At 38.7% G+C, this 16,698-nt stretch overlaps 1 protein-coding gene across 6 annotated transcripts in view; it reads right to left on the reverse strand.

Annotated features, from left to right (window-relative positions):
* Positions 1-16,698, reverse strand: part of LOC125466978 (otoancorin-like) — a 193,311-nt gene that overhangs the window by 17,818 nt on the left and 158,795 nt on the right. For all 6 annotated transcript variants that reach the window (XM_048562225.2, XM_048562230.2, XM_048562228.2 and 3 more), the window contains 4 exons: positions 5,126-5,319; positions 4,219-4,312; positions 3,061-3,223; positions 1,534-1,715 (listed from right to left, as the gene is read on the reverse strand). In XM_048562225.2, coding sequence (XP_048418182.1) covers positions 1,534-1,715; positions 3,061-3,223; positions 4,219-4,312; positions 5,126-5,319 — 633 coding nt within the window. The remainder of the gene's footprint in view (positions 1-1,533; positions 1,716-3,060; positions 3,224-4,218; positions 4,313-5,125; positions 5,320-16,698) is intronic.

A 16,698-nucleotide genomic window follows, 5' to 3' on the forward strand; every position in this document is an offset into this window, starting at 1 on the left:
TGATATTTCATGATCTGATCTGTTTTTCAAGTTCATTGACAGATACTTCTTTCCTTACAAACCATTCAAAAAAAGGTCATAAGGACAAGAAATTACCCAGATGCACCAAACATTAGCTGCACTCAGAATATCATTAAGACGAGCACTGGCAAGCAAGGCCTTGCTGTCCCTGTTATCTCTGGTGATGCTGACAGTCAGTCATTTTCCACTTTATTAACATTCTCTCATACTCAACAGTCGAGAGACACACTTTGAATGGGATTTAAGGCAACACATTGCTATACAATGAGATAGAGAGCAAAGTGGAAGGCCAAATGCGGAGGTGCACCCTGATGAAGTTGAGTGGGGGTGTAAGACATGTCAATCCTTGACAGCAGAGCCAGGGGCTGCTCAAAAGGTTCAACCATCAGACGCTTATAGAGGGCCTGCTTGGTGTTTCTAAAAACTGCAGCCATTGGCTTAGTTATCGCTGAGTTCACTGACCTATTGTGTGCCAATATTTAACAGCATTTCAACTCACTACAGAGAAGCCTGAAGAAAATGGTTCTCCACTGGGTTTAATCTAACCACCCAGCTGGTAATTCTAGCTGAATTAGTTTAAAGATTCCATACTATAGTAGAGTTTTATGCATACTTTGACTTGCCTAATTTTGGACAGGGCTGAGAAGGTGTGACATGTCCATCGAGGCCTTTTAAATGCAAGATTTGATTTTTCATTGAAAAAGTCTTTGCTGCAACATTATCAATCAAATTATTTTAAAATTGTACTGACCCAACAAAATGTAAAAACTAATCGTTGCCTATTAGAGATACTTTTTCCCTCCTACATTTAAGTTCAATACTACAGGAAGAATGGTTATTTATTTCTTTACTATTAATAGAATGGAGCTGATTGATATTTGTGAGTTGTACCTCACCATTGAAAAATTGGCGCCGTAAGAAGGCACAATGTTATTCCAATTTTCCTATACCTACTGGCTTCCCAAAGTCATGATTGTCGAGTTGCTCTCAAAATGTGTGGCCAAGCTCCCAGCCAAATAAGGCAAAAGCCTAAATAAAATTATATAAAGAGTACTATGCCATTGATAAAATCAACATTTATAAAGCCATGCCAAAAATGACCCAAGTCAAATAGCAGGATGGATTTTTTGGATGCTGATGAAAGGGCTAGAAGACATCTCCAGGTCTGTTAGAAATCCTTTCGCCCTCTCCTGATTGATGAAAGGACATCCACCACAGGGTCATTTGCTCTCTCCAAAGAAATATGTCTGACACACCTCCATAATAAGGTCAATGGAATTCTTGTTCCATTTGAGTCAACTACTACAAACATTATTATGCAGCAGTGTACCAAGCATGAAATTAGTTCAGTTTCTCTCGAGTACCATCAACTGAGTGATGCAACTGTTTTATTGACTACCCATCCGATCAACTGATGTAAATGACCTGGACTCTAATTGTTTAAGAAGATGTTCACAAGTTTTTGCTGAGGAGACAACCAAAGCATTTTGTCTCCCATCCCTATCCCCTCACCTCCAAGGCCTTTGATTTTAACGCTCTCAGCTGAGCGATGTTGAAGCCTTCGACTTGAGTCAGTGTGTCCAGTGAATTTATGAAGTCCTCGTCTGAAATACAACTCAACTGTTCAACAGTCCATAAACTGTTGGCTTCTCCAAGAGTTTCGATTTCCTCTGCAGTGGGACGTTTTGGGCAAGCTGGAAGGAAAAGTAAATAACAAATAAGAAGAAAGATTTACTTATCCTAGTGATATTAGGCAAAGATCACAGTCTATGAAAGTCAACTGCAAGGCCCATGGGAAATGGACTCAGAAAATATGAACCAGTTTATCGAGAAATTAAATTCGCAAAAGTTCTTTGGCCAACTTTGGGAAAGTATTGGAGGTGAAATTTATTGGCAACTGTGCACCAAGTTGAGGATTTCCTAAAACTACCTGATGCACCATTTTAAAATTTTGCTTCGATTATCCCACCTTTCATGATCCCCACCTCACTTCCTTCATGGATCTTCAAAGATTCATCTCCACATTCTGTAGCAGATCGAAAATATTTGATTCAGAGTTAAGACTGCTCACACTGCTGAAAAGCCAAAATCAAATTAAGGCTGTATGTGCAAAAGCAAATACAAGACACTAAAAGATAGCATGTTGTTTTAACTTCAAATCTGATGTTTTCTTTTGAGTATACTGGATGAATTGATCCTTCACCAACATATATCAGTCCAACGAATTTCCCTAATCTGGTATTATTTTGATTATAATTGATTCATACTTCCACAGAAATTTAATGGACCAGAAGAAGGCCATTCAGTCCATCACATCTGCACCAGTTTTCCAAATGAGTGTTTTGACTTACTGCCATTATCCTGCAACTTTCCCATAACCGGCACAGGCTTTATGTTCAGGTCATCATCTAATGCTGGCTTGAATGCCTGAGTTGAACCTACTTCTACAAAATTTCCAGCATTGCATACCAGATCTTATATACTCATTGTGTTTGTGTAAAGATTCCCCTTTACATTAGCTGCTATTTTCTTCACATAACTCCTCTTTGCTTCTCTTACTTGTTTTTACACCTCCCTGTTGAATGTTCTGTATTCAACTTGATTCTCAATTGTACTTTTTGCTGACACCTATATTCAGCATACTTCTTCTTTGTCTACATTTCTCTCTCCTTTTTTTGAGCCCGGGGAGTTCTGGATTTGTTTGGCCTATCATTCCTTTTTGAGGGAACACTCGCGAGCATTAAGCACCTCATGGGAGAGGGCAGAGAAAGAATTTCAATGGGGAAGATTCCATTTCAGTCACAGATGCTGTTTGAATGTTCTCTTACCAACTTAAATGAAATGAAAATTGAGTTGGCGTTACTAATGGGTGATTTTTCTGTTAGATTTCCCACTCTTTTCTCCACAGAGACTGCTTAACTCCCAGTCAGAAAAGGTAAACATCTCCCTACATGGTTACTACAATGTTGATCTTGCTTTGTTGACCTCCTTATTCATGGTGATTTTGGTCTGAAGATTGATGACCTTTGTGATACGTACCTGTTGCACGTTTTCTCCTGCTTTGTGAAGGGCTATTCAGGATATTGAAGACTTTTTGATAAAGTGCAGAGACATTTGGGGAATTATCAAAATCAGGAGGGACAAAATTCCTAGTAGACTTGTGAGCAGACAGGATTTCCAAGAGTGCTGTTTGGATGTCCTCCTATAGCAAAAGCCAAATGTTACAAAGTTAACGTGTTTTACCATTGACTGTACCCAAGGAATACATAGTTGTTTCGGATGAAATTAATTGCAAAGGGGAGTTAGAAAAGCTCCTGCAAGCAATAGTGGACGAATATAATGACAGGAATCTATTTGGAGCAACCACTTAATGTGTCAGTCAAAACCTGGGAACTATGTAACTCACCTCTTTACTTCCTAAAGCCTCTCCACAATCCACAGTGCATAATTCAGGAATGTGATCAAATAATTTCTGTTTGCTTGGATGAATGTGTCTCCAGTAAAATCCAAGAAGTTTGAAATTATTCAAAATGAAGCAGCCCTCTTTCAACAGCCATCTTTAAACATTATTTCTTTCACCATTATATAGTAATAGCTGTGCTTACCATCTATAAGATACACTGGAGCAACTCTCCGTGGCTCCTTCAATAATACTTATAAAGCCCAAACCTGTCCATTTCTAATAACAAGTGAGGTTGAGTTATGGCAACACCCTAATCTGCAGTAACATCCAGACTTAGAACTATTTGCTGTTTCTTCATTGTCAATGCGTCAAAAATCTGTAGCTTCCTCCCTCATAGCACTGTGGGTTCAGCCATCTGTAGTGATTGAAGCAAGTAGCTGACCACACTTTCTTCAGGACACTTATGGACAGGCAATATACACCGTCTTGGATACTTCCATCATGAATGAAGATCAATTTGCTTTCCCCATGGGGATAAAACATATTCAGTGATCCTACTGACCCTACGTTCCCAGGCAGGAGAATTAGAGATTCAGTGAGATAATGTTTCTCCTCTCCTATTTGCCTACTCCTCTCTTATTTGCAGCTCCTCTCTGGGAAAATGAGCGTTTGGTGAATGTGGCTCATAAATGACACATGAAAACATTTCAAATCCGATCTTTGCTGGTCAGCACCTGCGATTATATCTGTCAGTGCAGGTACCAACTATAGAACCATTATGCTGTTTTACTTACATTATTGGGGATTGATTTAAGATCCTCATACGTGAGAACTCCCAGGAGGCTACGTAACTCAGTCAGCTCGTCGACTGTCCATTCTGAGAGTGGCCTAGGTTTAAAAACAAAACGCAGACAATATTTCACAGGAATGTATTGTGCACATTGGTTGTAGCAACTCTGAAAATCTCTCAGAACAGAATTGTTACTGGCTAGAAGGATACCATTCAGCCTCCTGTCTGGACCAGCTCTGTACCTTTCTCATCTTCTCCCAAAAGCCATGCACAGCCTTTGTTTGTAGACAGTCAATTCCATCCCAAATGTTTCAAAGGAACCAACCTCCATCTCATTCTCTCAGGCAGTGCATTCCTGATTGTGAATAAGTTTCTCCTCATGTATCAATCACTTTATATGACAACAGAACTAAATCTGAGTTGTCCTTTTCTCGATTCTGCCTCAAGTCATAGAATAATGGAATTTGACAGTGTGGAAGCAGGCCATTTGGCCCGTCGAGTCCTCATTATCCCTACGGAAAGCATCCCATCCAGACCCACTCCCATACACGATCCCTGTAATCCTGCATTTTCCCATGGCTAATCCACCTAGCCTGAAAATCCCTGGATACTACGGGCAATTTAGCACGGCCAATCCACCTAACCAGCACATCTTTGGACTTTGGGAGGAAGCCAGAGCCACCAGAGGAAAGCCACGCATACATGGGGAGAATGTGTAAACTCCACACAGACAGTTGCCCAAGGCTGGAATCGAACCCAGATTCCTGGCATTGTGAGGCAGCAGTTTATTGAAGCCCTTTAATCTTCTCACACTTCTCCCATCTACCGCTTTAACTCAAGTTGTTCATGCCTGCAGCAACTCAGGTGAATCTGTTATACTAAAGCTGAAGTTAACCGTTGTTTGTACTTACGGATAGGCTGATAGGATCTTCTGTCTAAGAGCTGTCTTCTTCGCCTCATCAAATCGTCCACATTCTTGAAGTTGATCGACAATCGCCAAGAAGACAGTGTTGTTTAAATTTTTAATGTCATCTGGACTAAGTGCACAGACTAGGGAACCCAAGCTATTACCATCATCCTCTGTCATTGCAGATACAGTCAAATTCTGTCAGTGAATAATGAAACAAAGCAAAGAGAGAAGCTCATATAGCAAATCACAACATCAGTTTGTTCATGGAATTCAAACAGTATAAGTTGCTTGGTGGTTAGAAGAATAGAATAAAAACACTGAAGTTGCAAAACGAAACAGTTAAGCAGTCCCAATGATTAGACACCAACATAGTTCATATTTTGAATCATCTTTATCTGTCCAATTTCCCTTTAAATATTTCCATTTCATCCATATATCCAATCTAAAATGTTGACATAGCTTTAGCCTCAAACCATGGATGTGAATTTTGCAGTTTCATCACTCAGCAGGACAGATATTTCTCCTACCCTCTGTGTTAAAATCACTTCCATTTAATCTTCTGCCTCTGAGCCATTGTTCTTGACCCCAACATGCCTGCTTCTATCTATCCTTTTCCATTCATTATTAATTTTAAATACTACTGCATTCATGATTCATGGCCCATCAGGTCTGTTGAAATAGAACTAGGCAGCATTCAAATTTGACTTTATATTTCCAGAAAGCTCACTTTTAGTTTTAGATATTCGGCATCTGTAGCATTTTGGTTTTGTATATGAACTGAGGCCATGTGATTTCATGCGAGTTCATAACAGATTACATCCTTTATATCCTTTATATTACACAGAACTTACGTTGTTTTTGTTATCTAATCATGGGATGTGGGTGTCAATGGATGGCCATCATTTATTGCCCACGACTATTTGCCCTTGAAAAAAAGTGGTGGTGAGGACCTTCACGAGCAGCTGCAGTCCATATCCTAAAGGTACACCAGCAATACCATTACGTAGGGGCTTTGACCCGGCAACATTAAACGATCAGCAATATATTTCAAAGTTCAAAGCTGTGTGGCTTGGAGGGGAATGTGAAGATAATGCTTTTCTGATGTATGTGTCCTTCCAGATGGTGTTGGACATGATTTGGAAGATGCTGTCTAAAGAGCCTTTATGTATGATAGAGCAAGCTCAAAGGGTAGAAAATCTGCTTTGGTTTCTCCAACTCATGGCCTTGTTAAAGACCTTTGTTCTTCTACAGCAGCAAATATAGTTCCATTTAGAGTAAGGATCATGGTGTTATTTTATTTATTGAATAGTGTCACCTTACATTTAATGACATTGAAATTCCAGCACATCTGCTTTTTCAGGCAATTCTTCCAAATCATCACTCAGCAGCTTCCTTTATTCTTTTCAAGAATTAACTACATCCTTCATTTTCATATCATCAGAATATTGTAGCACTTGATTTTCTTGTTCTATACTTAAATCTCTGATATACCGAGTGTGCAAAAAAGACCCCAGATTTGAACCACTACCCACTTCCAACTACTTTGAACGCTGCCTTCAATTTCTACTTTTTTTTAATGTACTCGCCACTGACAATCTTTTTACTTAGTTTAAATCTGTGTTATTTTAGCTGATAGAAATTTTCCTGATTTTCATGTGCATCAGTGTTTTTCAACTAACATGCTGCTGCGCAATAATATGCCATAAAAGCTTGTCCAGAAGTGATTAGAATAAAAAAAAGATCATTATTTCATCTTAAACAATGTTCTATCTAACCAAAATTACAACTCATAAAACTCGGGAAAATTAATCATTATATTACATGTGAGCTACTGGTGTTTCGATTTTAAAATGTGAATATTCTAAACACAGCTGGCTGAGATTAAATTGCGATGATGTGATCATTTTTGCTGGCGATGATAGAAACCTAGCAACATTGTTTGTGTGCTTTATCTCCCTGGGTCAAAAGGCTATGTGCAAAAGACCCAGGTTCCCCACTAACCTGGTAAATTGCAATTTACTTTTGCATTTTCCTCTCATCCATTGAACTCATATCAATTCAATCATTTAATAAAATTTATACATTTAAAAGTATTGTTGCAAATATAATGTGTCATCTGTAAAATTCAAACCCCTGAATTGAGTGCAGTATGTGGAATGGATTTAGGGCCATGAACAGTTAGATATAGATGAGTTGAGCAGATTTTGGAAATGTGTCTGTGCTTGCAGTGTAAGATGGTGAATTGTTTCTTTCTGATCATTTTGAAATTTGGATGCTTTTGATCCTTCTTTATCAATGCATGATGCTGCAAACCTCCATCATCTGACCATAACCATTGTAATTGCAAGCAAATGTGATGTTTATAAGCAATAATTTCAGCTGGAAAAGGTGGGTGTGCCATGAAATTCTGTGTCTCTTTAAAGTGTGCTGTGTCACTGAGGTATGCAACAACTGCAGTATATATCAGTAGTTTCCATTTTTTCAATCTGCATAGATATCATCTCCTCAAACAAAATTGAATTTAATTTTTCAAATACAGTTTAGATGGGTGGGATGCTGTTAGAGGCTTTGGTCCAAGAACTGATGTCTCTTGAAGCAGCTAACTTTATTCATCTGCTTTCAGATATTTTCTACCAAAAAGTAATCATTCTTAGCTTACAGTGGCAGCATTGGTCTAACTAAAACATTTTTATAGACAATTCCCGAATGGCTGTGGATCATGATAATAAAAGTTTTCTTTGAAGTCTTATGAATGTTATTCTTGTTTATACTTGCCTGTTCACTTCTAATTCCTTCTTTCCACTTTTGCTTTCTCTTGTTTACATTTCTTGCCTGCACAAGTCATTTCTGGTTTGACAGGTCACCTTAACGTCTCTCTATATCTTTTCTACATTCTTCTCTCTTTGCTTCTCTGTATCTGTCTCTCTTTTCCACAACGACAAACCACCACTCCTCTACACAATACCCTGTCTCCTTGCAGGATTTGTCATGTTCCTCCTTCATTGTGTGCTTATCTTATGGGAGATTTGATCTAAAAAGGTTTCTGCCTGCACCACTGTCTTGGATTTAGTGTAAAGAAAGCATAAAACCACAGTTGAGATCCAAATTGTTCATGAAGTGAGATTCTCTGGAATAATTCATTCAGTCAGTTCTGAGTAAGTTTGAGACTTTAGCATTTGGAAAAGACTGAAACTATTTGTCATGAATGCAAAATTCAGAAACTAAATGCATCTGACCAAGCATGTCCTACTTCATTTCATTTCTGTTTCTCCTTTTTGTTCCTCGGTCTTCCTTACTCTTATGCAAGATTGTAAAATTTATTTTTTTATTTAATTTCTAAAACATTGAATCTGCCGTGTGGAGAGATCTTAAACAGAAGTAGAGCAGGCAGTGGGTTATTGAATAAGATCAGGAAAGAAGTTTGCAGAGACCATTCGCTGAGTGAGGTGTGAGAGCACACCAGGAGTGGCAGGGTATAGTTTGAGAATCATTAATGAAGAAAAGCCAATCCCAACCATTTATTTTCAGCTCTTGGTTTGATTGTGTAACAAATCAAGTCAAATCAGAAAATGAATTTTCAATCCCAACAGTAAAATCAATATTTTCCATCCCTGTAAGCTTTCTCTTGAACAAGTTATCACTATCCTAAAGGCTGTGCTGCACTGTGAATGAGTATGTTAGGAGCCAGTATGAGCGGAGTATAAATAGGAACAACAAGGTTACTTGAAATCCCACATGGAAATGACCTAAATTAAAATCAAGTGCAATCTCAAACAAACTAAGACAGGAATCAGTCTGAAAATGTCTTGCGATGCCACATTTGTTTTGAAAATTGGCTGCTGTGCTTTAGGCTATGGATGGTCACCAGTTACCATAGGGTGGAATTGTGTGCTGTGGTGGGTTTGGTGGCAGACAGGGCATTTTTTCAGTTGGGGGGTGGTAGGTTGGAGAGTTGTGGACCTGCTGCCTTCCTGACTCCAGCATGATTTAGTTTTTGTTTGGAAGACCAGTGGAAGGCTTTCCTACTCGGTACCAATTGAGGCCCTTAGGTAGGGAATGAATACATCTTTAAATGCCTCTTCCTGCCGCAGCTGGTGTGAACTCAGCAGTAGATGAGAAGTTGCTTTACTGGAAGGACAATCCACAGTGTATGGTTGCTTGCAAGATCCTGAATTGCCAGCGTTAGGGGCTTTTTAATTGACTGATATCCACAGCTGAATGAAACTACAAATGACTTTCCAAGTTTTCAACTGTTGTATTGTAGAGCTACAATTCACTGCAAACTCTAGATTCTACCTTCTTTGGCCGGATCATATACTTGTCCAGAAACAATTCCCACTGTGGCTATTAACCAGCCATTTTTGTACTGATTCTTGAAAAACATCAACCTGATCAGACATGGCTGGGATATGTTTGTCTTGAATCCAGGCCTTCTAGCTCAGAGTGAGGGACACTACCACTATACCACAAAAATTCAGCTCTTTCTTCCAGCAGCAGCCGAATGAAGTTGGAAGGAGAAGTGAAACACTTTAACTATTGTGGTGCCCACTTCTCTCTGAAAAGAATGTAAAAGAAGTGCTTTCACACCCAACTGATTTTTTTTTTGATTCATCACCCAATCAGCTGTGTAACTCTGCATGTTTATGCACCACCACTAAAATAGTCAAGTTTCCAATTAATTATTAATTTATGTACATAACCTGGCCAGGGTAATGCAACAACACAAGAGGCGAGAGAAAGGTAGGGAGAGAGGATGGACACTAAATTAAAATGACACTGGAGGGGCAGAGAAGGCACTCCAGCCCCTGCAGTACCCAGCTGCCTCTCAAGGCAATTAGAGTGTTAGGGTACACCACATGCCCCCTCTTCGAGGACACCTGGGTGTGAACAATACCAGGGAAGACGGCCAGTCAGTCAGCAGCTCTGAGCCTCTCCAAGAACCCAAGTCTTAAATACAAAGTTCAATGACCATCACGTGCTCTTGATCAATTCTGAAGCTGCTCAGATTGATCTCTGATAGGACCTGCGTATCTAATGCTGACACAGTCAGGATGTGGTCTTTCGTTCAAAGGCACTCAGAGCCTGAACAAGGGAGCCAGCACTGGAAATGTATGGTTTGCTGAGAACTATGTCCTCCACTTTCCGCTGACTCCCTCCTGCCACCACTCGAACTATGATCCAGCAAAGTTCCTGGTCCTTGGCTGGATATTGTACCAAGGGTAGCCACCAACGTCCTACTGGCACTAAGTCAATCAGAGATGAAGCAGATGGAAATTGTCCCCTTAGTATCCTTCATTCCAATGATACCTGCAGCTGGCCTGCTAAATATCCATGCTGTTAAAAAAAAATGTGGTGCGTCTTTGTGAAAAAAACAACATGGAGCTTTTGCTGGCTCTTTAGTCAAAAGTTGAGACCCCTATTGCCTCTTTAAGATTCTACCCACTGTGTCATATTGGCCTAAGAGCTATATTTTTCATGTGATCTTCTTCATTATAAGTGACATTTACTTGACGAAAGTAGGCTTTTGTCAAGTAAGTCTAGCAGACAGTCTCGGCACCAGAATATTAATTCAGTAAATATCTTTTTCCATGTCAAGTTTAGAATAAATTCAATAAGTCCAAGAATTAATACAGCTGTGCTTAGTTAATTATTTTCTCTCTAAATTAGCAGAGGGCTTGCACATAATGGACATTATCATCTCTCTGCTTTGATTTTCACAAAACAGTGTGGTTTATTCATGGATTTTTCCATATGGCATATAGACCACACATTGATAATTTAGTGCAATTATACATCATTTTAAATTTAAATCAGATTCAGAGCAATGAAACCACCAACAATGCCCACCAAGTTAATTAAGGTGCGAGAACAAAGGCAATATAATATTCATTAGAAAATCTCAATTACATCATACAATCTATCCTCATAAGTGGAATAAATGTACAGTTCCTTCAGATTCTGTACAAAAACTGATTTTAGAAATAAAATGATTTTACTGTGGAAGCTAATGTGACACAAATTGTAGCATTTGTGTTGGTCTAATCCCAACCTGTTAATTATGTGATCAGCATTAAGCTGGCCGTTCGTGCATCAACGAGGTCCCAAACATGCCATGCTGAATTCACATAATTAGTTGACTTGTTTTTGAAAAGAAGTAAAGTATCCCTAGCCTTGTGAAATTCTGTATCCTGTTGCAGTGAATAACTCCACGCTGGCAGGGTCTCGCAGACATGTTATTTGTCTATAGATCGGTGTTGGATATAAATAGCCAGGATTTTACAAACTTACTTTTACATTCTGCAATATCCGGTTTTGCACACATTGAAATGCAAATGTTTGCATGTGATATCAATAACATCTGGCAAATATATATGTGAGAGGAGACAGGTAATGAGCTGGTAGCACACAAAGGTGATAGCATGTCAACAGCAGTCCTTAGACTCCACCTGATTGTTTCCATTGAGATTTGTGCTAATTTCCAAGCACATTACCACCCGAGTGTGTTAGTTTCTCAGCATCATTTCATGCCATTTCCTTCCAACACCCATTGTGAATATGGTTAGAAGAAGACAACTTTCTTCATTCAGGGCACTGTGAATCTTTGAACATTTTTGCACAGAGAACTTTGTGGAATCTCCCTCATGGAGTATCTTTAAAGCTGAGATATACAGGTTTTAGTGTCCCAAGCAGCAATGGTTAAGGGAACTAAGCAGGAAATGGAGTTGGGTAGCAAGTCAAATGTGATCATTTTGTTTTATCCACTCACTGAATGTGGGTCTTGCCAATGGTCAGTATTTATTGACCATACTGAGTTGCCCTTGTTAAATGTGGCTGTGAGGTGCCTTCTTAGATTATGATAGTCCATTTGATGTAGATAGACCCACAATGCCATTACGGTGCGTGTCCCAGGATTTTGCCCCAGCAACACTGAGGAAGCAGTAATATATTTCCAAGTCACTAAAGTGAGTGGCTTACAGAGGAAATTGCAGATGGCAGCACTCCCATGAATCTGTTGCCCTTGTCGCTCTACATGGTAGTGATTATCAGTTTAGAAGATGTTATCTAAGGAGCCATAGTGAATTTCTGCAGTTCACTTTGTAAAGGGCGCAGACTGCTGTTTCTGTAGATCATAATTGGAGGGAGTGAATGTTTGTGGATATGATGCCAGTCAAGTGGGCAGCTTTGATCTGGATAGTGTCAAGCTTTTTATATGTTTTTGGAACTACACTCGTCCAGGCAAGAGGGGAGTTTTGATAGTAGAAAACAATCCTTAAAACAATCTTTCATGGTCTTGGGAGTGATGTATTGGTGTGAATAAAGAATTGGCTGATGAACATGAAACGAAGTTTGGATTAATAAGGTTCATGAAACAGTCACTAGCAGCATACTGCAGGATCAGTGCAGGGCCTACAACCACTTATGAACTGTATTCATAATTTGGATATAGAGGAGGTTAATGGCAGGTGTCTGCCATTTTCCCTAGGATGGGGTATTTGGAGACTAGGGGGCATATTGTAAGGTGAGAGGAAGAATATTTTAAAAAGACATGAGGGTCAATTTCGTTTACACAGAAAGTGGTTTGTGTGTGTGATGAACTTCCAGAGGAATTGATGGATGTGGGTATAGTTACAAAATTTAAAAGACATTTAGATGAGTACTTGAATAAGAAATGTTTGGAGGGATATTGGCCAAGTGCAGGCAGGTGGGACTAGTTTAGTTTGTGATTATGGTCAGCATGAGCTGGTTGGACCAAAAAGTCTATTTCCATGCTGTATGACTCCATGGCTCTTTGACTGTGTAACTCTATGAAAGGACAGTCAACATTGTATTTGAATTTGCTGATGTTGGAAGAGTTAGGGAAATTAATTGTAAGGAAGATGGAAATAATATGCAATGTCATATAAATAATTTAAATGAGTAGGCAAAATGTGGCAGGTGTATAATGTGTGAAAATATATGATTGTCCATTTTCATAGAAAAAGTAGAAAAATATTTAAATAGTGAAGGACAGCAGAATAACATGGAGGGATTTGGTCTTATGCATAAGTCACACAAAGTTGGTAAGCTGGTACAACAAGTATTCGAAAGCAAATGGAAAGTTGGCTTTTATTGAAAGGAGATAGGGCATAAATGTTGGGAAGTCTTGCAATGATTTTACAGGTCATTGATGAGATTGTACTTGAAAAACTGTATGTGGCTTTGGTTTCCTTCCTCAAGAAACATTAAACCTGTGCTTGAAGCAGTTCAGAGAAAGTTCACCACTAAGAATCCTAGGACAAGGAATTGTTGAGCCAATTTGGCAATGCCTAATGGAGTTAAGAAGTCCGTGAGGTGACCAGATTGACATCCAAGAGATTCTGAGGGAGCTTGACAACTTGGACACTGGGAGGATCATTCCTCTTGTTGGGAAATCTAGAATTAAGGGGAGTGGTTCAATAAGATAGGGCTTCCCATTTATGATGGAGGTGAGCATAATTTTTTTTTCTCTCAGTGGGTCACAAATCTTCAGAATTATTTTTCACAGAGTTAACAGCTGAATCAGTGAATCAGGCTGATTTAGAGAGATTTTTAATTGACAGGGGAGTTAATGTTCATGAGGAACAGACAAGAAAGTCAAATTAAGACCATGATCAAATCAGCTCTGAGCTTACCAAATTGCAGAACCAGATTGATGGGCTAAATGATCCACTCATAATTCTAATTCGGTTGATTTTATGCACTAATATCAGAAAAAAAGAAAGTAAATCCCTGCGGATCATTTCTGACCAGCTGGTGTGAAGCATTAGATTTGTTTCATACATTACCAATAAATAATTTAAATATAAGCAAAGAAACATAATTGACTGTTCTAATCTTCATATACTGGGCCCAACATGGTTCAACTCCTCTACATGAATGAAAAATATGGGTCAAATTTCAGCTTGTTGGGTCAACAATAAATACTGGACAATTCAATATTGTACATACATTGTTTCATATGGAGGGCACATTCTCTCATATTTATGCTGTGATCAGCCTTTGACAAAAAACAGTCAAGGTAAAGTGACCAATTTACAGTAATTTTCTTCTATGTTATGAATGATATGTTGATAAAAGTTTTAATATTCAATTGCTTGTCAGGGATTGATAAAAAAAATCACAGTTTGTTTAAAACAATGAAACATTTCACAAATTATGAAGCAAACATTAACCAACTGATTTTTGTATGTAGCTTGTAGACACAAAGCTGACCAACTGGCAGAGAGTGCCACAACATTGTCTCCTCAGCGTAAAGTGTCCTTAAAAGTGAATTTCCTTAAAGGCAAGGTACACTTACAACAACGGGAGTCACTTCATGTGGCATAAAAACAATGAGCGTGTGGCAGTGACCTGAATTTCATGTACACTGCCATATTTGTTCTACGTATCATTTCTAGGTTGAAAGAGAACAAGAAACAGCAGGCCTCAATTAAAATAAAGAAGTGCTTCATTCTAATCATAGTAAGAACGTGTGAATTTGCTTGTTTGGATGTCAAAGTGTGTGTCAAGAGTTCTTAACTGGATGGTGGCTACAATTAAAATTTACTTATGCTACTTTAAAAGCCTATGATATAACAATTTGCATGTATACAATTGATTGTTTTAATATCTAGCAGCTCTCAGTAAATTTCATTTTTTTGTGTATGTATAGTGAAACATTGATTCTTTATGTCCTATCAACCCTATTTGTTTCTCCTTTGTTAGTGTCTACCTTTTTTAAAAGTAAACCAGTCTGTTGTGATACGAGTGACAAATATGAAATGTAACCATTTTCTAGTTTTGGGTATATCTGACCATAAATTTCTTTATGAAATATCAATTTTCGGCAATTAGAAAGAACCACTTAACAGTGGCTTACCGAGTGGAAAGTGAATATTCTTGGGAAGTACATTGTCAGTGATACATATTCTTTCATGTTCGTGAAAGATTTTGACTTGACAAGATGTCAAGAGTTATTCAAATCATACAGAGAGCCCTAAAGAGGAGCAATCAGATAAACAACATGTAAACTGAGCACTGTGGGATCATTTGTTTTATTATAGGGGCATTGTCAGGCTAGACCAAGAGGGCCAGAAAAGCACAGACCATGAGCCTGCTTGATTCTCACTTCTGTTGAGTCAACTGAAGAAAAGTTGGTCAGGTTCAGAAACAAGCCCAAATTTTCAATTTTGAAATGGCAATTCCTCCTCAGTGGATTTTCCTTTCTACAGTTTATCTAGGAATTATTTAATGCCCAGGTGATGAAGACAGATATCGTCCCTCGTCATCTGTCACAAGCTTCACTGACCTTAACCATGCTGAACATTGATTGAGTGCCACCTTATGTTTACAAGCATGACCATGCCAGTGTGAAGAGTAATGAAATGCAAAATCTGACAGTATTTGTAATAAAATGTTCGCTATGAAAGATAATTTGTACAATCCAAACGTCAGTGAGTCTAGAATTGGGAACTGAAGCACCTCCAGATGGACACTTATTTAGGCATTCAGTGAACAGATGTTATTTACCAGACAGACCATGCATCTGTCATCGGCATTTTAGAATTGAAATTTTTAACTACACTTCAAATATTGCACGGAATTAGCTCTAACATGCAATAACAAGGCTGAATTTTAAAACTGTTGACAGATGTAAGACAATTTAGCTTTCAAAACTTTTTGAATGATTTCTGCTTGGTATTCAGACTGAAATATCAAGATGGCAAATTTTCAACCACCTTAAATATCTATCTGACTCAATATAATTGAAATACACAAAGTCAAAAGCTTGGTATGTCAGGTGTTCACAACTTGGAGCTCTACAGTCTTCCTTTGGCCAGATGAAGGAGGTTTCAAGATTTAAAACAGTAAATGTATTTCAGGAAAGATAAATACACATTGCCCAATGGTAGAATTGAGTAAGGCAAAATGGTACTTCGCTTGTTCCTGAGGCAGAACTGAGATGGTGCTCATTGGACACTGTCTTAAGCTCTTTTACCTTTTTCCACATCCTCTCCTGTAGCAACGTTTGTCCTAAAACCATACTGCATGGCTTGCTGTTAGCCACTGGGTTTTCTATCCAATCTACACCCCTCAATCCTCCAGATATTTCACCACCTTGGATCACCAGAGGCTTAGCTGCAACCAATCAGCTCATCTCACCCACAGCTACAGATAGCAGCCAATGGCAGCCTTGTGCACTAATGCCATTTCAGATTTGAGTATTTATTTATCCTGTTTTTGTCATAAGCGCAGTCACAAGTGTCAATCTAAATGAAGCAGGGGCAAAGGCGTAGATAGCAACTACAATGAGGAAAGAAGGTTTTCCACTTTATTGCACAGATTTGATGATTTACCTACAAAATCCAAAATGTCAGTCAGGGGAAGTAGGGTTGAAGGTGCTGGTATGGAAGTTAAAGTGTCACCTAAATCAGAAGAAGGGATGGCAAGTTAAGGTCGTGAACAGATTCAATAGTGCAGGTGAAAAATTACACAAAAGAAGAGGGATAGAGTGTCCCTCCCCTTCTCAACAAGTGTTATTCTAAACATGGACTCAACGGAAACCATGTGATTAAA

The sequence above is a fragment of the Stegostoma tigrinum genome, chromosome 32 (assembly GCF_030684315.1).
Source record: "Stegostoma tigrinum isolate sSteTig4 chromosome 32, sSteTig4.hap1, whole genome shotgun sequence".
Lineage (NCBI taxonomy): Eukaryota > Metazoa > Chordata > Chondrichthyes > Orectolobiformes > Stegostomatidae > Stegostoma > Stegostoma tigrinum.